The sequence below is a fragment of the Lolium rigidum genome, chromosome 2, assembly GCF_022539505.1.
Source record: "Lolium rigidum isolate FL_2022 chromosome 2, APGP_CSIRO_Lrig_0.1, whole genome shotgun sequence".
Lineage (NCBI taxonomy): Eukaryota > Viridiplantae > Streptophyta > Magnoliopsida > Poales > Poaceae > Lolium > Lolium rigidum.
This window is the reverse complement of record NC_061509.1, coordinates 37,470,934-37,494,300: the sequence shown is the minus strand read 5'-3', so window position 1 is coordinate 37,494,300 and position 23,367 is coordinate 37,470,934. Positions and strand designations below refer to the sequence as shown.

At 44.2% G+C, this 23,367-nt stretch overlaps 2 protein-coding genes and 1 non-coding gene across 3 annotated transcripts; 2 read left to right on the top strand and 1 right to left on the bottom strand.

The window, feature by feature from the left end:
- Window positions 1-7,569: 7,569 nt before the first annotated feature.
- On the top strand, window positions 7,570-15,474 carry LOC124689526 (altered inheritance rate of mitochondria protein 25-like). The gene is made up of 13 exons (XM_047223045.1): window positions 7,570-7,713; window positions 10,941-11,306; window positions 11,552-11,560; window positions 11,701-11,787; window positions 11,942-11,983; window positions 12,104-12,148; window positions 13,228-13,293; window positions 13,402-13,458; window positions 13,560-13,621; window positions 13,871-13,991; window positions 14,389-14,466; window positions 14,566-14,672; window positions 14,802-15,474. Exons 1-13 carry the CDS (start codon window positions 7,585-7,587, stop codon window positions 14,830-14,832), a joined length of 1,200 nt encoding a protein of 399 aa, XP_047079001.1. The 5' UTR covers window positions 7,570-7,584; the 3' UTR covers window positions 14,833-15,474.
- A 514-nt stretch (window positions 15,475-15,988) lies between these two features.
- TRNAT-CGU lies at window positions 15,989-16,060 on the bottom strand. Its single transcript has one exon. It is a non-coding gene; the product is annotated as a tRNA-Thr (tRNA).
- Window positions 16,061-17,292: 1,232 nt separating this feature from the next.
- LOC124691586 (heterogeneous nuclear ribonucleoprotein F-like) lies at window positions 17,293-19,474 on the top strand. The gene is made up of 2 exons (XM_047224876.1): window positions 17,293-17,385; window positions 18,272-19,474. The coding sequence occupies exons 1-2, from the start codon at window positions 17,369-17,371 to the stop codon at window positions 19,158-19,160; spliced, it is 906 nt and encodes a 301-aa protein (XP_047080832.1). The 5' UTR covers window positions 17,293-17,368; the 3' UTR covers window positions 19,161-19,474.
- The last annotated feature ends 3,893 nt before the right edge of the window (window positions 19,475-23,367 follow it).

Here is a 23,367-nt window from a genome sequence, read left to right as displayed (position 1 = left end):
ATCTAACATTGTAAAGTTCCTTAAGCACAATTAGTTCATCTTGATTTTCATTTTCATCATCAAGAACACTAGATAGGGAAGGTGGAGATTCCATTACCTTGGTTTCCCTTGCCATAAGACAAGAGCCAACGAGTGTAGAGGGGAAGAGTCATCGGAGTCATCATCTTGAGTGATTCTTGCCATGAAGGAGGAACCAACATCATTCTCCGTGGAGTAGTCCTTGGAGTAGTCATATGTGAAGAGTGACCCGGGCTTGGAGAAAGCCAAACCGGCCACCCCGGCCTCCTTCTCCTCATCTTCATCTTCATCATCGGACAAGTACTCGGCTCCAACAAAAGCTCTTCCCTTGTTCTTCTTGAATCGATCGTTGATTGGGTTTGGCTTCAATCTTGGCTTGACCCCTTTGATGAATCTTGGCTTGTCTACCCTTTTCTCATAAGGGCACTCATTTGCAAAGTGGCTATCTTCATCACAATTGTAGCAAGTTCTCTTCTTCTTCTTGTCATTGAGGAGCATTGGAAACTTTGCCTTGTATTTCTTGGCAAAGAAAGCAAAGTCGGTAGCCATGTCACTAGTTGAAGTCATCTCTTCTTCTTCTTCAATTTCATAGTCTTCTTTGCTTTCATGGTCGGCTCTAGCTTTGAGAGCAAGGTTGTGTGACGCTTCATGGTTGTGTGAGGCTTCATCAACACGGTTCATTGCCTTGAGCCTCTTTCCGGCTTTGGCCATGCTTTCATTGGCGGCCACATAGGAGACTAGATCATCGGAGTTGAGATCGGCACTCTTGGTCATGATTTGCAAGTTGAGTCCAAGGTTGGTGTCTTCTTGTTTGACGGCAATCATAGCAATGACCTTGGATTTTATGAAGGCTTCGTTCATCTCGAATCCGTCATTGTACTTCTCAGCACCAAGTCCCTTGACCCTTACTTTCGAGCACCAAGCCTAGCATAGGCATCGAATACGGTTTCTCCATCTCGAATCATGAGCTGGTAGGCTTCTTGCTTTGCGGTCTCATAGAGAGCTGATTGGATCAAATCGGTTCCCTCTTGGAGTACTACGATCCGATCCCACAACTCTTTAGCGGAGACAATGTCATCGACTTGATCAAGAAGCTTGCGGTTGATGCCACTTCTAATCTTGTCACGTGCGGATGCATTGAGTTGACGGTTGTAGAACTCGGTGGAGGTCAACCGAGTAGGATCTTGTGGCTCCCGATGTCCATGAACAATGAGCTCCCATAGCTCCACACTTGCAGCTGCGAATATGAGATTCCATAGCAGATTTCCAATGTGGAAAGTGAGTTCCATCGTAATGGGGAACGGTCCCACTATGGTTTATATGAGGCATGGGTGAAGTGTTTACGGGATAGTCATGGTTAACATCATGGTAGGATTCCTTAGAGGCCGAAGCCCCACTAGGAGCTCCACCCGCGAGTTAGGTTCTTAAGCATGGCGGTCATTTACGTCATTTGGTTTTGTAGCTCATCCTCCTTTTTCTTCTTCTCGGCATCATATGCCAAGAGTCTAGATTTCATCTCTTTAACCGAAAGGTTAGAGTCGTCATCTAGACCCTCGAAGAGTTTATCCATCTCACTCTTAAGGCGGTGAAGCCCTTAATAAGAGTCCAGGCTATGATACCAATTGAAAGTATAGAGATGGTAAACCTAGAGGGGGGTGAATAGGTTTCTACAAATTTTAATTCTTTCTTTGCAATATTAGGCTTTGCGGAATATAAAGATGAGCCTAATGCAAACTAGGTGAAGCAACCTATATGAGGATACAACTAACTCAAGCACGAAGGCTCTCACGAGCGGTTAAATCACAAGTAAGGAGTTCGGTTAGAGATAACCGATAGCACGCGGAGACGAGGATGTATTCCCGTGTTCCCTTGCTTTGCAACAAGGTACGTCACGTTTGGAGGAGTGGAGGTCCCACGAAGGATTCCCCGCGCCACGAAGGCTCACCCTATTCTCCGGAGCCTATCCCACGAAGGAATAGCTCACTCACTTGTGGTAGACTTTGAGGTAGCCTCCAAACCTTCACAATCTTGCCGGAGCAAATCCACGGCCCGGATGCTTCCGGACTCCTCTTGCCCACCTAGGGTTTCCAAGGAACCCTAGGAAGCAAGCTTCTCAATGAATACAAGGGGGAATGAGATTTGGCTTGGTAGAACGGTAGATCGGGTCCTCCTCTAATGATTCCCGGAGGGATTTGAGTTTGGGTGGAGGAGGAGGGAGATGCGAGGCTTTTGGTGTTTCTAGCAATGGAGTAGAGAGAGAGAGCTCAAGAACAGCTTATAGTATGTTGCCTAACCCTTCCAAGGTAGAAGAAGGGGTATTTATAGTGTTCTTCAAAATCTGGCCGTTGCCACTTGCCACCTCGGCATTCTTCCCGACAAACCCGGTCGGACCGGACCACGGACCGGACAGCCCGGTCGTGAGGCCGGTCGGACCGGACCGAGTGGCCGGAGCACCTTTGCGTCGTCTGGCGCTTCTCCGGTTGGTGCCGGTTGCTGCCCGGTTTCCGACCGGTCGGCCGGACGGAGCGCCGGACCCGCCGGTCGAGAGCCGGTCGGCCGGGCCACGAGCCGGACCTGCTGGTTCCTCCTTTGGAGTCCGGTTTCCGACCGGTCGACCGGCCAGCACGCCGGACTGGCCGGTTGCTGGCCCGGTTGGACCGGGCTGGTGACCGGATTTCTCCTGTAACCCCTTTTTGATTGTTGTTGAAATGGGGGGTCTCCTTTAGCCTTCTTGTTCCTTTGATACACCATTTACGCCTCATTGCCTAATACCTGAGATTATCCTTATAAACATATTAGGCCAAATACTTTAGCACGGTGTCATCGTTACCAAAATAATGGATAAGGGTGAAATACCCTTACAAGATTTGACAATATGTTGGAGGTTTATGACTTATGAATGGGGCATATACACCTTTTTCTAATTTGTTTCCATTACTTTCGTAAGATCATGAAATATACATTTTTTGTAGTTAACAGCTGCAAAGGATGATTTGACCACCTGCTTTCTATATGACATACATATACAACACGCTTTTGAAACTAATTGACTTCAGATGCTCATAGTCTATTTTATATGCATTGATCAAGATGGTAAAGCTAGACCTATATTTCAGCGAAGTGAACTGTGGCCACCCTTATTTCCCAAATTGTCAACAGTTTAAGCATTTTTCACATACAACAAGCTATAGGAACTGTGCTTGCATTTGAATAATTAACATATAGCTCTTGAATGGAATGGAGTACTTGTCTCTTCTGTATATGGTTTGATAGAGATGCATATACATAGTTGTAAAGTAGTGTGAATTTGATCTAAATGCTCACAATCCATTTGACCAAACTCAATAAATACTTTTTACATCCATAAGAATTTTGTTGATCTCGAGGTGTTCAAAGTTTTAAAATGTTCACCTTGTTTGGTCCAGTCGAGGACCATACTATATTTTTGATCATACTACCATAATTGAAGCTTAAACAAAAACCACGGATTACGAACATCACGTATTGCCTTATTTTTGCACAGTACTGGTGGTTGGTAGAGAAAGAAAATGAAGGGCCTCCAGGTGGCCGTTGGTGAGAGAGAAGAGGGAGAAAGAGGTCACATTCGTCCAGATGAGGTTGAAAACGAGCTTTGTTCTCGAGCTATAGATCAATAAAATAATGTGTATATTTATCGTTTATTTCATAGAAATGCACCGACACTTAGCTTGAGAATGAGACAATTACATGTATTTCTTACTTTCTATGCATATAAAATTGAAGGATAACTTTTTATGGTATCACATCTTTAAAAAGTATGATTTCATTGTTTCTAAAATATTAGATTGCTCTATGTTTCTATGTACGTGAATTTTCAAGTATATTATGTTTACATGTTCACAAATAAATGAAACTCTAGGAACCGTAGCAACGCACGGGCATTCAACTAGTAGATCTGTAAATACCAACGAAGGTTCTCCCATAATTTTAATTTGAGCCGCAATGCCAAGGCCGCGTGCACGCGCGCAGCCATTAAAGTAGTCAATCATCATCGGCAAGGGTACCAACATCAGTATGTCAGGGAATAAAAACCGATCAGCCTTGTCGACGTTGATGGCGAGCCGAGAGTACGAATCACCATTGTTGAGGGCGTAGCAACCGGGACAAAAACTGCGAGGATAATCCTCCTCGCGGCAACCATAAGAAGAGATCCAAGATCGATCTGGCGAAGCAACATCTGAACACCCATACCTAGATAATTGTAATCTTTCAACACCACCACTAACGTTGGAAAGAAGATCTTGTCATCGAACGAAAGATCGAAGATCACTTATTGCAGACGATGTCATCTCTATTGAGGGAAAACCAACAGGAAAACGGCGATTGTAAGAATCTTATCTATACCTAATAATAAAGGAGCTAAGGTTTCTGCCAAAAAGTTTCGTCAACGCTTTTTTTGGGACCGTTTTACCCTTCCACCAAAATCCATAATACAGCTAGATGACATCGTACCGGTTCGTCATATGGGTTCGTCCTCTTTTCTACTCACACGCCTGACGCTGCCATGATTTTTTCTCAATTGGTCCGCACCCCGTCGCCTGTCGATGTAGCTGCGGCTCTAGGTTACGCCTCACGTACCCTGCTCCGCCCAGGCCACGCGCGACCCCGCCACCATGCTCCACCAGCCGCACCGCCACTGCCATTCGGACTGATGCTGACCTCCGCCGGATCCAGGAGAGGAGCAGATAAGAGTGGACGGGGATTGAAATTCGTTTGTTCCTTGTCTAAAGCAATTGCGAACCAGCTCAGTACGCGCGAGCAGGTAAGAGCGGAGCGGCACCGCTCAGAACGGCAGGCCGCGGCCGGCGCTTGCCGTGGAGCGAAGCGCGCTTCCGCCGCCGGCAGGGATCGGGGGGAGAGATGAACGAGAGAAGGTAGAGGAGAGGGAGCTTGGGCGCTCCGCCGGAGCTGAGCAAGGAGACAGCGCTAGGGGAGATGAAGAGATGTGAGGGCTCGCGGGAGAGAGCAGAGGCGTTGGGGGATGCTCGCATCGACGGAGAGAGAGGATAGAGAACGACGTGGTCTGGCAACCCGAGCAGCTTGCTGCGCGAGCCGGCCTAGACGTTCGTGGAATCAATTGAATTAAGCCTGGTCCACCAACATCAATTAAATTAGGCCCCTTCAACCATCACGTCGCGTGGAATCTTTTTTTTTTTGCGTGGAATCAATTACTGGTCCAACTCATCTTTTAGTCCCACACTGCTCCCTTAAGTCCAGGACTACCGATTTATATGCGCTTCCAAATTTGCTAGAGCATCAGCAAGCCGACCCGTGAATCACCAAGCAGCTGCAGCATTGTTTGAGTTGGAAATAATATATGGTTGCCACCTCTATGTATGGTTGAGTGCAAGATTAAATGAAGGAAAGGAGGGGTTGCCTGATGAGCATTGTGCAAGATTGAAAGGAATGGACATGGAAAAAATGCTACAAAGGGAACCGTGAGCCACCTGGACACATACATATATTCTTAAAAATCTATATATCGATGGATTACCGGCTGGCTGGGCAATGTGCATATTTAGAAGGATAGCTGAAGATGGCTCGTCAATGTAAGGTGACAAAGTAGAAACTTATTTTATGTGGATATTCTCTTTATATTTATATGCATGTGAAATATGTTTACATGTGGGCTAAAATACTTAAATTTATTTATTTTATGTAAGGTGGCCGTAGCAACGCACGGGTTTCGTCCTAGTGCCTAATTAATAAAGCTCACGTTTCCTGAAGTCTAAATAACCCCCTAACTATTGAGTTAGGGACGGTAAACCCCCCTAAGTTTGAAATGGGGCACTTAACCCCCCTAACTATACAATACCAGTTAACTAACCCCCTTGAGATGATTAGAGCAGTTTTGCTCGGTGGTATGGCTGACGTGGACGGCGGTATCGCCAAGAAGGTGCGCATCGAGGCCAAGGAGTCTATCTCGGCTTGCCAACGCCCATGGTGTCTCCGCTGCTGCGTAGCAGCGTTAGGATTCAGGAACCTGCACCTCCACCCTATGTCTATGGCCTGGACCCTGGGATACTTTCCAGAGGCGTTATCACGAACATGCACTGCATCACCGTACGCATCATCATAGAGACGCCGGCGCTTGGGCCGGGCATCGTCTTCGTCTCGCAGATGCGTGATGCCGTGGTAGTCGGGCCGCGGCATCATGGAGCAGATGTGGCGGTACGCGCGCACCGCGCACGCGTTCTTGCAAGTCCGGGAGCGCGCCGGGCGCAGGATCCTTGGATGACGGGGCCGGTGTCACACTGTGCATTCTGGTGGCCGCCGTCGCGGCTGAGGTGGGCACACACCGCAACGACGGACTGCAGCTGCAGGGCATGCGGGAAAGGACGTGGAGGCGTTTCGGGATGCATGAGTACGTGACCGTCCTGAGTCTGCTCGGCACCAGATGGGTAGCTGTTCATAATTAAATTATTAGGCCATGTTCTGTCAATCTGTCACTGGATGAAATAAGAGCGATCGATCTTCTTGGCCGAGCAGTGGATAGCCAGGGAGTCAGCCAGTGACGGCAGTATGCCATGGCCGACGTGCGCATTGACCTCGCCGCGCCGCTGCTATCCCTGAGGCGCCACGCCTAGACACAACCTGGCGAACGCAACGATGATGCCATGCTCGGACCTCGGAGTTGGAGGCATGCTGTTCGGATGGAAGCGCTAGCCGGGCTGCCCCAAAAGCGTCCGCACGATCATCCGACGCACGCCGCTGCTCCTTCCTGAGCCGGATGGGGCCGCGCGGTCCTCGGGCGTGCTCTCCCGGGTCGACAGCTGCTACACAATGAACTGCAGCGTCGCCGGTCTCAGCGACGAAGCCGGCGCGACGGTTTCTCCGGGCACCGCGGCGGCTGCCTCATGATGAACCGCTTCTTGCTGTAAGGAAAAGACCGGGGCAGCCAACACGCGCGCCCGCGACGCTTACAGCTTGCCGACGCGGTCTCCCGTCGAACACCCTCCGGCGAACCACCAATGCGTGCAGCAAACCTGCAGAATGAAGACGGCGGAGCGCAGCCAACCTATGCAAGGGACACGGACGAAGACGGCGGTGGCGAGGACAAGGTGGAGGCGCACAGCACGGCAGGTTTCACGTCAACGAGGAAGTGCGGGCTGTTTCCAACGCGGTGCCAAGATCGTCAAGCCTTCCTGTCTGATCTCGGCAGATCACCATGCCAGCGTGAGACGAGCCCGCTCCTATCAGAGCGCTGGCCTGGACACTCGCACGCGTTGTGCGTCTTGCTGGTGATACCGCTGTCCACAGCAATACCGCATAGCAAAACTGCTCTAATCATGTGGAGGGGGTCAACTGACCGGTATTGCATAGTTAGGGGGGTTAAGTGCCCCATTTCAAACTTAGGGGGGTTTACCGTCCCTAACTCAATAGTTAGGGGGGTTATTTGGACTTCTTTCCCCAATAAGACGACGACACGTCACCACAATACATTTCACTCCTCTTTCTAGAGAGAGAGGAAACGAGACAGAGAGAGCCAAGCCACCGTCTCCTAGGCTGGGTGTCCGTCCGGCGGCGATGGCCATGGCGGCGGCGAGGGCGGCGCTGTCCAGGACACCGGCGAGGTTCGTGCAGAGCAGGCTCCGCTCCTCCGGCGGCAAGCTGCTCAGTGAGGAGGAGAAGGCCGCCGAGAACGCCTACATCAAGGTATAACCCCCGCCTCCCGCGCCTCCCCCTTCCTCACCCCTCTAGGGTTTCGAGGTGATGGTTCCTGCGAGAGCCGCGGATGCGGTGTTCGGGGCACTCGATTAGGCCCGCTGGTTCCGCGAATCCCCCACTCACTCTAGGGTTCTACGATCGGCGCGCCCGTGGTGATCCAGGGAGTAGATGGACTGCTTCTACCGGCTGTTTGATGGTGTCCGCCCGCCCGCGTGCCCATTGGTGGAATAGTACCTACCTAAATGCTGGGAAATTGCTGTCTAGTTACAGGAAGAGGGAAGTATTTTGCTCTCTGGTGGTGTGTAGAAAGTGTGCAAACCTGCAACTGAACTGATTTTAGTTGTTCATGCTTTTCACTATTCAAGATTCAGTTAAATGGTTGTGGGAATGTGCGATCCCAGGTGGTTTGGAATTTGGTTATAGATACAGATGGAACTGCAAATAGTATAGTTGGCACTGGCAACTATGTGTTGCTGTCAGGTTTCTGTGATTATGCAAATCTTTTGTTCGTGTTCAGGGTGTAGGATTTTGCCACTATGTGACCTTTGGCCTGAACCTTTGGTTTCTTCATTTTCCGCTCCAGCTCGACTGTATTTTTTCTTGGCTGTGCTGTTGCTGGATGAGGATCAGCTATTTATGGTGTATAAACATTGTAGTAGCTAGTGATTCAGAGTAACTTGCTGCTCGCCTAGTTGGATAATAGATTATATATTTTGCAGCTGCTGTGTTGATTGCTGCACCTGCCATGCCGCCGAACTTGGGCTGAGCAGCTAATGCTTGCTTTAGTTAGCGACAGCACATTACTGATGTATGGTTGGTTGCTCAGTTTATCCTCGTTGATGTGATAGCTGCTCCAGTGGCGTTGTAGGGGAATTGAGGATGTCTGCAAATCTGCCACTGAACACTGGATTCTTAGCTATGATTTTTGTTGTTAGTCATGTTCATCATGACCTGGTCCATCAATCTTTTTTTTTCCTTTTCATTTTGTGGTCCAGTTAGACTATGATCTTAGCTATCACTCTTGTGAACTCATCAATTATCTTGATCATTTTTATTGTTCAGTACGGGAATGTATAATTAGATGACTAAATCGTAGCTACGTTCGTGGTGAGTAGAAAAATAGCAGCCATGGCAGTTTTTATTTTCTGCTTTATATATTTTGTTTGGTCTCCTTAAATCCAGAAAAACATCGACATTTCGTTTGTTCAACAACGATAGCTATGTGTTAACACATATATGTTTCATTCTTTCTTAAGAACATCAATATGAGCTTAGATACAACAAGCTGTTGCTCCACATAGGCATGTCTTAACATATAAGATCATTGAATTGGATCTGATCCTTTGTTTTCACTTGAAAGTCTTGAACCATAACATGTTTTTGCTCAACAACGATATTGCTTGGACACTATTATGTTCATCTTATGTAGTTATTAAGTATACCACTTAAATTATGGTTTTATGGTCTGTTATCCTCAATTCAGTTGAGATATGCAATTGTTATTGTAATTGTGCCAGAGTGTACCATGTTTCCCACTATGTAACTTTTTTTGTTCATTGTTTGGTCTAGTTGGAACATAATTTTTGCTATGGTTAATGTAAGCTCAGCAGCTTGTCATCTTGATCATTTTCATTGTTCAGTTGTAGAAAAAATCTACTACTAGGGTCCAGTTAGTTAGACTATGATCTTAGCTATGACTCTTGTGAACTCATCAATTATCTTGATCATTTTTATATTGTTCAGTACGGGATTGTGTAATTAGATGACTAAATTGTAGCTAAGTTCGTGGTGAGTAGAAAAATAGCAGCCATGCCAGTTTTTATTTTGTTTAGTCTCATAAAATCTCCCTCCCTGAAAATATTTATGTTTCATTCTTTCTTCAGAACATCAACAGGTGCTTAGATAAAACATGCTGCTGCTACACATTGGCATGTCTGAACGATAGGATCATTGAGCTGGATCTGATACCTTGCTTTTACTTGGAAGTATTGAACCATAAAATGTTTTTGCTCAACAGCGATACTTGCTTGGACAGTACTATGTTCATCTTATATAACTATTCATACCACTTAATTTATGGTGTCATGGTATGTTATCCTCGATTCAGGATAGATATGCTATGGTTATTGCAATGCTTTCAGAGTGTAGCATTGTTTCCCATTATGTAACCTTTTTCCTTCATTTCTGGTCCAGTTGGACTATAATTTTTGCTATGGTTTGTGTTAACTCGGCAGTTAGTTATCTTGACCATTTTCTAGTTGTTTTATGCTTTATATGTTTTGTTTGGTCTCCTCAAATCTCAAAAACATCGACATTTTATTAGTTATGCAGAACATTAATAGGAAACATGTGCTTAGATACAACACACTATTGCTTCACATAATCCCTGTTAACACCTATATGTTTCATTCTTTCTTAAGAACATCAATATGAGCTTAGATACAACAAGCTGTTGCTCCACATAGGCATGTCTTAACATATAAGATCATTGAATTGGATCTGATCCTTTGTTTTCACTTGAAAGTCTTGAACCATAACATGTTTTTGCTCAACAGCGATATTGCTTGGACACTGTTATGTTCATCTTATGTAGTTATTAAGTATACCACTTAAATTATGGTTTAATGGTCTGTTATCCTCAATTCAGTTGAGATATGCAATTGTTATTGTAATTGTGCCAGAGTGTACCATGTTTCCCACTATGTAATTTTTTTTGTTCATTGTTTGGTCTAGTAGGAATTTAATTTTTGCTATGGTTCATGTAAACTCAGCAGCTTGTCATCTTGATCATTTTCATTGTTCAGTTGTAGAAAAAATTCTGCTCCTATGCTAGTTATTTTCTGCTTTATATGTTTTGTTTGGTCTCCTCAAATCCCGAAAAACATCGACATTTCATTTGTTCTGCAGAACATCAATAGAAAACCTTTGCTTAGATGCAACACACCATTGCTCAGTATATCACAGTATGTGTGGTTTTCAGAGGCTCGTGAAAGTAGAAAATCTACTATGAATGCTTTGAAATTAGTCGGACATCCAGTTGTTACAATTATACAGATAGATGTTTTTTTATCTGGTGGGCTTTACAAGCTCTCCCAGAGTCACCAGTTTTCCTGTTTCTTACTCTTTTATAAGCTATACTATTGGCGTGAGTGATCTTTGTGTGTTTATGCCTTGCTAAATACTTAACAATAACATGCCTGATGACCTTTCTGCAGAAAATGGAACAAGAGAAGCGGGCGGTGGCAAGCACTAACAACAGCCATGTTAGAGGATCCAACGAGTCCGCAAGCGGCACCGGTAGAGGTGACAGGTCGCCGCTTCCCCGTGAGTGGCTGCGGAGTCTGTGGGTCGAGGAACTGAAAAAGCAGAAGGAGGCGCCTGTGAGGGGATGGGGAAAACGCGTCGAGGTTGCCAAGGCTGAAGGTGGCGGTGGGGAGGATCCGCTCGGCTATTTCGCTAACGCTGCGCGCGCGCTTGTGAGTGCCGGGTCGGACGCTGCGGGGCTTGGGAGGGTGAAGGCTGGGGGAGCCGGCAGTGGCGAGGTGGCGCAGTATGACATTCGGGACATCGGGCACCTAGAGGCAAGTGGATTCTGTAATCTCTAATCGCGTATTGATATGTGTAGTGCCATTCAATTTTGTTCTGTGCCATGTTAGAACAATAGCGTACGATGAAGTTATTTTTTTAGATAATTGAAGAGTAAAACCCCCAGCGGGTGCATGATGTAGTGTTTCCACTTTTGAAACTGATGACTTTGCTTGGAATTACTATATGATCTGTGTTGTAGGATATTTCTATAGGTCTGAGAGTGGGATATAGATAAATAATTCTGGGGGTAAAGTTTGTTCCCTACCGCTAACATTCTACTTGATGGTTGATGTATTATCCAACTCTAATAATGTCAACATGTTCAAACTTTGATGTATGTGTAGGTACTTGAATAACCGAGCTAACCTGTATATATTTGTTTTATAGGCCAAACTGAAGCCTCTCCTCTCAAGAGCCAACCTCCTTATTGCCAGGGATGTGGAGTGGGCTAATCTCATGTTTGCTTTCGAGCAGGTCATGTATCTGAAGCCACTATATAGACATTTAAGCTGGCTACTCTAGGATGCTTCTCCAACAATTTGTAGAATGAAATAGTAGCTTATGTTAACTATATTGATAATTTGGCCATGCTAGATGATTTTACTTACTATTATCGTTTGAAATGCAGGAGAGTAGGTATATCATAATGGATCCACTGTTTCCTCAATCTGTAAGTGTGTCTCCATCCAGATTGTAGCTGGTTCCATCATTGTATAATTTTCATCATCGTTGTATAATTGTAGCTGGTTTCTAATCCTACCCATTGATTTGTTTTTTCTTCTAATTCCAGCCTGTTGGATATATTCGAGAGAAAAGCAATGTCATCTTTAGGCAGGTATATCTTTGTGATTAGTTGATCCTAAATAAATTAGTATTAGTTGTTCTGATACTTTATAGAGTAGTAATTTAGTGAAACTGATTTTACTGACCAAAGTTTTCGTTATCCTCCCTGTGTATCTTTGGTAGCATGTCACTTTTCGTCATGATTATTGGTTCGACAGATTACTCAAGTCTCCCAGTATGCCATGTTTTATTTTATTTTAGGATTTTTCGGCTGCTTTTTGGCTTTTTGCTGGACAAGGGTTCTTTAGCATTGGTTCTTATATTTTTTTTCTTTTTGAAATGACTGATGTTACATATTTGTAATTAGAACTGGCCATGATCTTTATGTAGTGCATGCATTGTGAACATGCCAATAACTTCTTTCCGACGCAAAAATAGGGTCAATATATAGCTTTTAGGGATGGGGAAAATGGTCATACAGGAAAATTGGATGGGTTGGAGAGAGGTGTTAGTGGTGAGTGTTGAATGTCGTGGTCAGTTGGTTGCTGTCCCATTTCTAATCGTCCACTATGTAATGTTATCATACTGAGTAGTTCTTGGGATGCTGTGGAAGGACTGTATTACGTGTTGGGCTTCTTTTTCAACTTAGTGGAAACAGTATGGTAACCTTGCCTGAGAAAAAAAAAAGCAGTTACCATCAGGAATTTGATATGTATAATGTGTTTTATCATCTGGTAACCGAGGTATGGCATAAAAGTTAGAGAACCTTACCCAGCTGGAAATATATCTCTTACAGCGTAGAAGAAGTGTTATGTTCTGTATGTTCATGTTATTATCTCTTAAGGTCTGTTCCATGTTCTATGCCAGTTGCAGATTGAATCTGGCATATATTTATCTTACATCATTTCAAAATTTCGATTGTGCCATGACTTTCAGATATGATGCTAAAAGTTATTTATTTGTTGTTTCTTATAACTGCAATTCTGGGAAATGGCCCCATTGTTATTATCTTTTAGAAAGAAAGCATCTTATTGCATTTCCTTTTTTATCTGCTTTTCATTTATGTTTGTTTCTCTTGATGGTGACTACTACCTTCTAAGTTATAACAGTTCCTTTTTGCTGATATTTCAGTTACTTAGGTCGAGACGTCCATTTGTTGCAGAATTTACTGATGCAATGGGTAATGAGATATTTACGGTGAGATTTCAAATGATTGATGTATTTTGTTGTAATTACATTGAGTACATAATTAGAAAAAAAAAACCCTGCAAAGATCTATACTGGCGCTATTGATATTGGGTTCAGGTCCGCCGGCCATTTTGGTTCATCAACAGCTCCATTTATACAGAAGTGGATGGCAAGGTACACACTAATTGTGTTAAATCATTCACATGTGAGTGCTATCCTCATATGAACGCACAAGCATACTACTGATGATGTTTCATGAATTTCTCTTTGATCAGGAGGTAGGTGTAGTCCACAGGCGTTGGCATCTGTGGCGTAGAATTTATGACCTGTACTTGGGGTAACCTGGCCTTTTGATCACCCATTCCTTGCTTCTTGACCAATTCAAATACTCCCTCCAATTCATATTAATTGACACAACTTTGTCTTGATTCGTATGTATCTAGTTAAGTTTCTGGACTAGATGCATGCGAATATACATAAAGTGGAGTCAATTAACTTGGATCAGAGGGAGTAGCTCGGTTCTTTATGTCGTCTTCTGTCTTGGTATACTACTTCACAGGTTGAGTTCAACCTTTTTGTTCTTCAGGAACAAGCAATTTGCTGTGGTCGAGAATCCTGGATTTTGGAACTGGACCTTTACCCTGATTGATGAGGATGAAAAAGTGTTAGCCCAGATTGATCGTAATTGGAGGGGAATTGGCTTTGAGGTAATGTTCTTTTAGGTGGAAAGTTATCAAATGATGTGTATTTCTTACATTTAGAGGACATTCATGTTGGAAATTGTTCCATTGATATCTCCAACAATACAGTCAGTAACATACGAGCTGAGAATTTACACATTGATCGCTATACTGTTGTAAATTGCTGTGATGCTATTGTTTCTGCGCAAGGAAAATGTTCTAGATAAAGTTATACATGACATATCTATTGCATAATTCTATGATTCTGCTACGGTGAGTCCGCTTGGGCTTGATATTGTTTGATATAATTATAGCATGATTTTACACCCCATTTCTTTTCAGTGTGCATTTTGTGTTTGTTGTACTACCATAGCCTGTAGAGAGAATGTTGGCTGATCATGATATCTTTGGTTCTTCATTGCAGCTCTTCACGGATGCTGGCCAATATGCAATTCGGTTTGGTGATTCTGGACAAAGCCGTAAATTTGGTCTTGCTTCCGATGTAAGTCTTCTCACTTGGCAGTAAAAAACATCTTCCTTAATGAATCTATTGGCCTCTCTTTACACTGACTGCAATCTCACATCTCAACGATGCTTCCAGATCGAAGAACTAGAAGTTGTTCGCCCGCTGACTTTACCTGAAAGGGCCGTAGCTCTTGCTCTGGCGGTATCTCTGGACAGTGATTACTTCTCTAGGAGAGGGGGCTGGTATGCATATGTTGCTTCAGTTTTCCAGTTGACTTATCCATATGGTTTAATGGAATACTAATATGCGGCCTTGGGCTTATCATCGCCTACATGTGCTCTGAAACTAACTGAAGTGTTTGTTTCTTTCAGGGGTCTTCCGTTTCTTATCGCCACAGAGTAGACAAGCATACAAATTGCCATCACTCAGTTCACTGTGAAGCTTAAATTGCCAGTTGTTGCACTGTTGATTTCTGAACTCTGGTGGTCTTCTCTATTGCCACGCCATTGAGATCATCACAGGAGTGTAACGTGTTTTTTTTTGGTTCTGTAACCGTACCTGGGCACTCACTCACTCCACTTGTGCTTCATATGAAATTTGGAGCACGAGTGACCTGAGAAGCTCGGCAGTTTGCATTGCATCCAACTAGCTGCTTTTTTGCGACTGGCGTGACAGTTCGAGGAGCATTGAGGTTAACTAACTATGAGCTACCACAACAACAACCAACAAGTGTGCTACATGCTCGACGAAGGAGACTAGTAAATGATGACCTCAAGTGATGTGAGCTACATACGCCTGCACCGACAAGTGTCACGCAATCCTCCTCATCTTCTCAGAAGAAGTGGCCTGATTCCCTGGGTGCCACCGTGGCTGCACGATACTCCCTTGGTACCATTTGCAGATTGTGCTTATCCAAGGATCTCTGTTGGTCCCATCTAGCATGGGATCCCTCGCTGGAGGCGAATGTGCTGCCATTGTTTCTCCGTTATAAACTGGATGTTAAGCGACCAGAGATGGATGAACCTCCCTTTCCACGCTCCGACCGCTTTGTGTGCTCGCTTGTTACATTCTCACCTGCGAATTTTTTTGTCACTGTGTCAGTTCTATCATACCGATTCAAAGTTCACGCAACCATTGAAAAACTCAGGAATTTGAACCACGTGGGTACCCATTTACCCTACCAATAAAAATTATACCCATCAATGGGTATGAGTATGGCTGACGGATGAGATTGAAGGAGATGGGTATGGGCATGGGCCGGCTCCACCCGCACCCATACCCCGCGGGTGCCAGTCTAGACCCTGCTTGCCCCCCTCCGCCTCTGCCCCTGGTGTTATGTTATTCAAGAGAGAGAGAAATAAATGGGATAAAATTAAGATAGATCAATATGCTGTGACATGAATGAAAGTAGCAATGGAACATGGATTGAAGAAAGCAGAAGCATACGATTTGGTTGCAAATGAAATGTGGGGGATGAACGCGAAATACTGAGAAACAAAACATATCAGCAAAAATAAACTGAAGAGCCCCCAAAACATATCAGCAAAAATAAACGAAGAGCCCCCGGTGAGGATCGAACTCACGACCTTTCCCTTACGAAGGGAACGCACTACCACTATGCTACGGAGGCTTTGGTGCTCTCACTCACTATAGAAACTATATGTTAGTAGTACAAAGTTGGACGATTAGTAGTTGCAATCACCAAATTTCGAATTCTATAGGTAAAGTAAAAGGAGAGAATAGATAAATTAGTCATCCTGCTGAATGGCTCACCGGTGCGCAGCTTAGTGATACATACTTGCCAAGCAGCAAGATGCGTTCATGTGGGGAAGTGACACACAGGATAAGTGGGATCTCCTTCTACATCATCTCACTTATTTCACTTTTAATACATTCGAATGTTATTATCTCACTTATTCAATAAAAACAAGAGTTTATAGTAGAAGTAGTTAAGTAGAGATGTGAAACTGGAATCCCACTTGTCTCGCTTACACATCATGTCTCCGCCATCGAACGATGCATAACATAAAATCGGGTATTGTAATATTCGAGAACTGTAATGCTCGGTTTCTTCGGAGGATAGAGTAGAGGAGATCATATCTATGTCGATTTCGTCAATGTTTTGAGTTCTACGGCTAAAGCATTTAATTGTGCGCCTCCAAAAATATATTTGTCGCCTTTTTGGTTCGTTGTACCTAGCGTACCTAAATAAAGAAAATACTTACTCTTTCCTAAAATAATTTTCTCAATTTTTTCTAGATACAGATGTATCTATATGCCTAAAATGTATGTTATGTACACACTTAATACTATGAACCACAGTATGCGAACTCTCAGTAATTTGAAGGTACAAACAAATTCCGGGAGAGATCGGAGCCGTGGGAGGAAGAAGGAAGGAAGCAACTAGATAGGAAAAATAGAGTTCAGTTACAACAAGGCCCATACCAGAAGCAACTAGATAGGAAAAATAGAGTTCAGTTACAACTTTGTATTGAGTAGTATTCTCTCAACGTCCAATTAAATGTAAATGTTGCTCTCCGTCCTATGGCCCCATCTTCTTCCTTCCTCCGTGAGGATACTTTCTTCCGGATATTGTCGTCTATGCAACGGTTATGTACTTGTGCAGTTATACTGTATTTGATTTCTCTTTCTTCTACTACTCTAGATTTGATCTTCGCGAAGATTCCAAAACGTGCACCGACCAAGACCAGAACTCGCGAGTCGGTAAGTCTATCCCGATTTTGCCCCTGAACCTTCCAACTATTTATCTATCTCTGCCATCGACGCCATAACAACAGCAAACAACGCCCGATCCAACCCGCTATCCCTAGCCTCCTCCCGCTGACCTCTCGCGATTAGGGTTTCCGCCGCCGCCGCCGCGCTCGTCTCGCCCGCCGGCTACCCCTACCTCCCTCGCGGACCACCGGTTGCCGCCGCCATGTACGGACACCGCGGGTAAGCGCCTCTCGGAACCCTGCTTGATTATTCCCCTCGGCATGGGGATTTTTTTTGTTTTGTAAATCGGCCCGTGGGTTGACGATTCGCGGCCACCTGTTAGATTTACCTGTCGATTTCGAACATAGCGATTCCTCTCCCTACTTCGGCGCGGAATATGTGTGGCCTGTTTGGTTCTAGGGTGCGAAACCTGTTGCCTATTTCGAACGCTAATGTTATGCTAGTTATCTGCAAGGAATTTGCCATGCTAGGTTCAGTGCTGAGAAGAATTAGTATGTAGGCTATCCACCTTGTTTTGAATCGAGTTAAAATAGGGCGCAGGATCTGTAGTGTTCATCAGTTGACCAACTGAAAGGACACGATAGTGTGCAGGACCCGATGATAGGTTAGGCGTTTACATAGTAATGGACTGGATAAACTTGATTGCCATGAAAATTTAGCACTGATAGTAATGGATTTACTATATAATTTAGCTGCTAGTTAGTTGGCATGGCTAATTGTCGTACTCTGACAAGATTATCCATCTCATTAACCTGCATGGTCTACAATCTGTCGTGTTCTATAGCAATACTATTTGTAGTTACCTGAATTCAATACATTTTATTTAGCTTTTTGCCCATTTAGATTAGCTATAGTATAAATTATGTTGCTGCTTCAGTCGTTAGTACAAAATAAAGGCCGTATACCGCCAATCGTTAACAGCATTAAATGCATTCAATGTAAATAATGTCCTCGTTCTTTAATTCTGTTTATCTTCCAAGTCTGTAGATTCTTTATCTTGTGCGCAATTACCTTCATTTATTTGGGTTATTTTTTATGAAAATGGGATTGAGAGATGGGGGGATCTTCTCCTTTTTCTTTTTTTTTGGGACTGGATTATTTGAAGGGCAATGATGGGAAGCGGGGGGGTTTCGGATGGGTACGAGGGATCAAAGAGGCCACGAATGATGGAATCGAATCCATACTTCGCAGTGAACGCAGGGAGTCCGTTGGATGTTTCGAAGAGGGCCAGGATGATGGAGCCTGGCGCTCCCTATTTTGGAGCCATGGGCAGCAACGCTGGTGGCAGCGGCGCCGGCTTCTACCCTCCCTACAGTGCCAACTTGGCTGGTGCAGGGGTTAACACTAGCCTACAGAGCTTTCCAGGGGTTCGTCTGCGAGGGCTCCCTTTTGACTGTGAGGACCTTGATGTCGTCAAGTTCTTCACTGGGCTGGACATAGTGGACATCCTCCTGGTTCACAAGAATGGCCGCTTCTCTGGCGAGGCATTTGTTGTCTTCCCTTCGAACCTGCAAGCCGAGTTTGCACTGCACCGCAACAGGCAGAACATGGGCAGGAGATACGTGGAGGTGTTCAGATGCAAGAAGCAGGAGTACTATGTTGCAATAGCTTCTGAGGTGAGCCAGGGTGGTGGTTTCGTCGACTCAGAGTACCGACACTCCCCACCTCCTCCGGTACGCCCCAGGAAGCCGGCTGAGGACAAAAGCAGCATGGAGTACACCGAGGTGCTGAAGCTGCGTGGGCTCCCCTACTCTGCTACCACTGAGGACATCATCAAGTTCTTTGTGGAGTACGAGCTGACAGATGAGAACGTGCACATTGGGTACCGCTCTGATGGCAAGGCTACTGGTGAGGCCTTTGTGGAGTTCCCAACAGCTGAGGTTGCGAAGACGGCCATGTGCAAGGATAAGATGACGATCGGGACGAGGTACGTGGAGCTGTTCCCGTCCACCCCGGAGGAGGCGAGCAGGGCAAAGTCGCGAGGCAGGCAGTGAAAATGCTTGCTACTACTAGATGCTGAATCCTGGGCGGTGTGAAGAGCTGTATTGCATTCGAGTTTAGCTTTTTTCCATGCTTAAATCTATCACTGTTTGATGGTGTCAATTTGTGCTCATGCTACTAGCTTGCTATGGTGACTTTATGATAACTCTATATAAGATGCTTTGCTGGGCATGTAACTGCTACTCAATCCTTGTCGAAAGCACTTGTACGTACAACATTTTGTTCTTATTTTTCATGTCCTCCTGAGATTGTCTGTAACCTTTTTCCGTGGGATATCTATTGTTATGAAGTGACACGACTTTGTTGAGGTGGCGTTTGGTTGTTCATGTGAAATCCTTGATTATTTTGTTTGTTAATTTTTATTACAATGTTTGGCAATTAGATGGGTATAGTCCTGCTGTTTTAGCTGCATCTGCAACTTTGTTGGCCTTGCAATTTCGTTGTAACTTACAATTTGAACTGCTGATGACGAAATCTACTTATATGTGTGTCGTTTTGATCTAAGAGATGTGCCAATTCATCTCTGGCAATTCTTGTGTGATTCTCCTGACACCGGAAAAAGGAAGTAATCTCTCCTGCGGCTTTACATAACGTGTTTGTTCTGACCCAATCAGACATGTACCAGGATTTTCATTTCACTTAAAATACTCATGGAAATCCGATTGCATTGGTATCTCGTTTGATCAATGGCTCCCCTCTCTAAGAAGACTTTGATATAGGAAATCATGGCTCGGCGGAACTTCTTCGATTAGCCAAGTTTGCCAGAGGTAAGGCAAACAGGCTCATCTTACCAGAGTAAATGCGGGCTCTGAAATTTCAATTGTTTAACTTGAACATTATTGGCGTTGGGAAGCTTAGCCACCAGTACTTGTAAATTGTAATCCTCTGTATTTTTCTCAAGACAGAAGAAATATTATTTGCAGTCTTGCAACACACAAGTCTGTACGTCTCTGTCTCACTGACACTAACACTAGAAGAAGCAAAGCAACTGTACACCCGGAAAGTGTCCCACATGAGCACCAGTGCTCCTGAATTTTGAAAATCGTATTTTTTGGGTTCCAAAAAATTTGGAAGTGAATGCATACATACATATAAACATTCCGAGGTACGGTAGAAACTTTGGAGAAAAATATGTTGTAGGTTGAGCTACACAAAAAAGACAAATTTCTGACACTATACACAACTACAAATTTGTTTTTTTCCTACAGCTGAAAATACGACACAATTTCTACCGAAACTTCGCTCGAGTATTCAGTACATGTGTATGTATTCATGGAATAAATTTAACGGTTTTTTTGGAACACATAAATATATTTTTCAAATATTTTGAAAACCGGGAGTACTGGTGCTCATGTGCGCACCAAATTTGCTTCCCTGTACACCCTGATATCTATTGTTAGTTTCAGGTCAAATGAATAAACAGCTTTACCCAGCCTGCATGTATTCTTGATGAGAAAAGCCTATCTGGCAGACTCCGGGACATGATACGCTGCTAGTACTTACTAGACAAACTGATAACCCTGACTTGATGTTTCGGTCCCTGTAGTTAGTTCCCACACTGTTTGCATACCGAAACAGAATTGTACAATCAGTTTTAATACGAGTAAGCATAAAAGGAAACAAGAGAAAAAAGAATCGTACAATTGTTTGGGAATGAAATGGATAGTCCTGCTGTTTGAGTTGTAACCTGACGATGAGCACTGCTAATGAGGCAATCCTTAAAGAGCACTAAGCTCCCAGGGTTGGGAGCAATTCTGGTTGATTTGCATGTCCCTGTCGCGGGTCCCACCTGGTGGGATATTTGCGCTGCCCTTTCTCCGTTCGGTGATGGGCTGTCATTTGGGCCAGCGCGCATGTCGGCGTGATGCCGTGTCTGCACTCGGATGCTATCGACGTGTCAGCAAGGCCAAGGTGCTGCGCGTCGGTTCAGAATTATTTTGACCGCGTGTTCCTTCTTCTTTTGCTTGAGGCGGCAGTTCCCGTGTCCTCTTCGTTCGCTTTTGCGGCGGTGGGTGCCGTTCTTCGGCGGCGGCGCTGTGGCGCTGGTCCTCCCGTCACGTTTGCCTCTCTGATCTGGTCCGTTTCCCTTCTCTTCTTCTTTGAATTTTTGTGTGGATACTTTCCTGGTGTGTGTGCTGCGTGCCCTGGGTTTGTGATGGGGGCGTGTTCAGCCGCCGTTTAGGAATTGCACCTGATCTGCGTTTGTTGAGGGTGCATTGCTCCGGATTCGTTGATTTGGGGCACATTTTGCTGCCACCCCTTCGGCCGTCCGTCTTTCTGTATCGAATCTAGAGGATTCAGATTTGTTTCACAGATAGATAGATGTGATATGCTGGCCGTGGTCTGTTTGGACGGTGCACGTCTTGGCTGTATCGAATCTAGGACGGTTTAGGGTTTAGGGGGTTGGGGCCGGATTTGGTTCTGGCTTGTGTTCTCTTTCAGCGGGAGGCGGGTTTCTGGGTCTGATGACTCTGCACTTGGGGCAGATATAAAGTGGGTTTGTGGTTAGCTGATGTATTTTCCCTGTGATTCGGCGGTTTCCTACGAATATTGGTAAGCCTGGAGTTAGATCACTACTTCCTATCATGCGTACTTCCTATTGTGTGTAAAGCTGCTCCTCTTATACTTTTTCCCAACAAGTAAATGGATCTGTTATGTATGATTTGGTCCTCAACATCAAATGTAGTTTCTTCCTTCAACAAAATTGATTTATGATCTGAAAACAGAACAAATAAATCATGAGTGAATATTAGCATTATTAAGAAGAATATAAATTCCTACTATAATGGTAGCTTACATCAAGTAGCTAGCATAGATTCCAGGTATAACATTCTCAATATCAAGTATGAGAGGATGAACATGGCCAGTTCACAATGTTCATGGTGCAGAAATAGGAAAGGATTATAAGATACACTGATTCACAAGACCATCCATCTAAAGAGAAACAACGTGCTGTGTGAAATTTTCTATTTGAAATCTGAGTGACCACCTCAAATTTTCCAGCCACAACAAACTTGATGTCAGAATATGTCCACTTCTGTAATAGCAAACGACACCGAAGAACAACGGCAAGCCACAGTTGACAAAGAAGATTGCATGTGGCCTGTGTTTTTTCTTACTATCATACTTGAGATATGTTGATGTTTGCGTCTGATTGCATGTCCTGTATTACACACGTCAAATCTGGCACTGCAACTTCAGACCACACTTTTTTGCTTCTGTTATATCTGTCCACGGTTTTCCTTGTTTGGAAGTTGGATTACAGTCAAAACCTTTGTTCAGTATAGATACTCTCTCCGCCTAAAAAAGATGTCTCACTTTTGTCTAGATATGGATGTATCTAGATAAAGTTGAGACAACTATTTTTTAACTGAGGGAGTACTATTTATTACCTTTTTTTGCGAGGATTTTTTTACCTTTTTCTGGAACTTACATATTCAAATCTGAATTAACTGAGCCAAGGCACTGACTTCTCAAATGCATATATGTGTGCCCCAGATGTCAGATAATCGCACCGGGGAGTAAATTCATCTCATCCTCGATGTCTTCTCTTATCTACCAAGAGGTGACTAATGCTCTGCTTCCTCAATTTGATGAAGGCCCTTGATGAAGGCATTTGACCATGAGCTTTGGACCGAGGTTGGTTGGAGAAGAAGAGAACATCTCTTTGTGCCTAGAACTAACTCTTATTGCAGTTGTTTGTATAGCGAGTTCATGAGATGAATGTTGAGGTCAGCTCTCAACCACACAATTGTTCTTTTCAACGGCACGAGCGCCCAGTAGATAGTTAAGTTGATGGTTTTGTTCTTTTTGTTCTTCAGGTTGGTGACCATTGATTTATTATGATTAGTTCTCATCTGAGCATAGGGAGAGGCATGTTTTTGCAACAATCTGCAGTTCAGATATAGGGTCCTAATTAATTGGCTCATTCCTATACCGCAATTGTCACTGTGGTATAGGCATCTAAAAGATTAGGGTCCTAATTAATTGGCTCATTCCTATACCGCAATTGTCACTACATATCTCATGAACACTTATGCTCTATACCACTTTAACACATGTTTTTTGAATATTCTTTCCAACTCCATTGAGTTATTACTTATATTTTCCTTTTTTCGAAAAGACTTAACTATTATATAATATTTTGGCCTTCAATCCATTAAGTGTTGCTATTTATATAATGATAATTACAAAAAACGG

Excerpts from the sequence above, each read along its gene's own strand:
- LOC124689526 (XM_047223045.1), top strand. The coding sequence starts at position 7,585 with ATGGCCATGGCGGCGGCGAGGGCGGCGCTGTCCAGGACACCGGCGAGG. Across the intron at positions 12,149-13,227 it reads GCAATGTCATCTTTAGGCAG|TTACTTAGGTCGAGACGTCC; the intron begins GTATATCTTTGT and ends CTGATATTTCAG. Across the intron at positions 13,294-13,401 it reads TGGGTAATGAGATATTTACG|GTCCGCCGGCCATTTTGGTT; the intron begins GTGAGATTTCAA and ends TATTGGGTTCAG.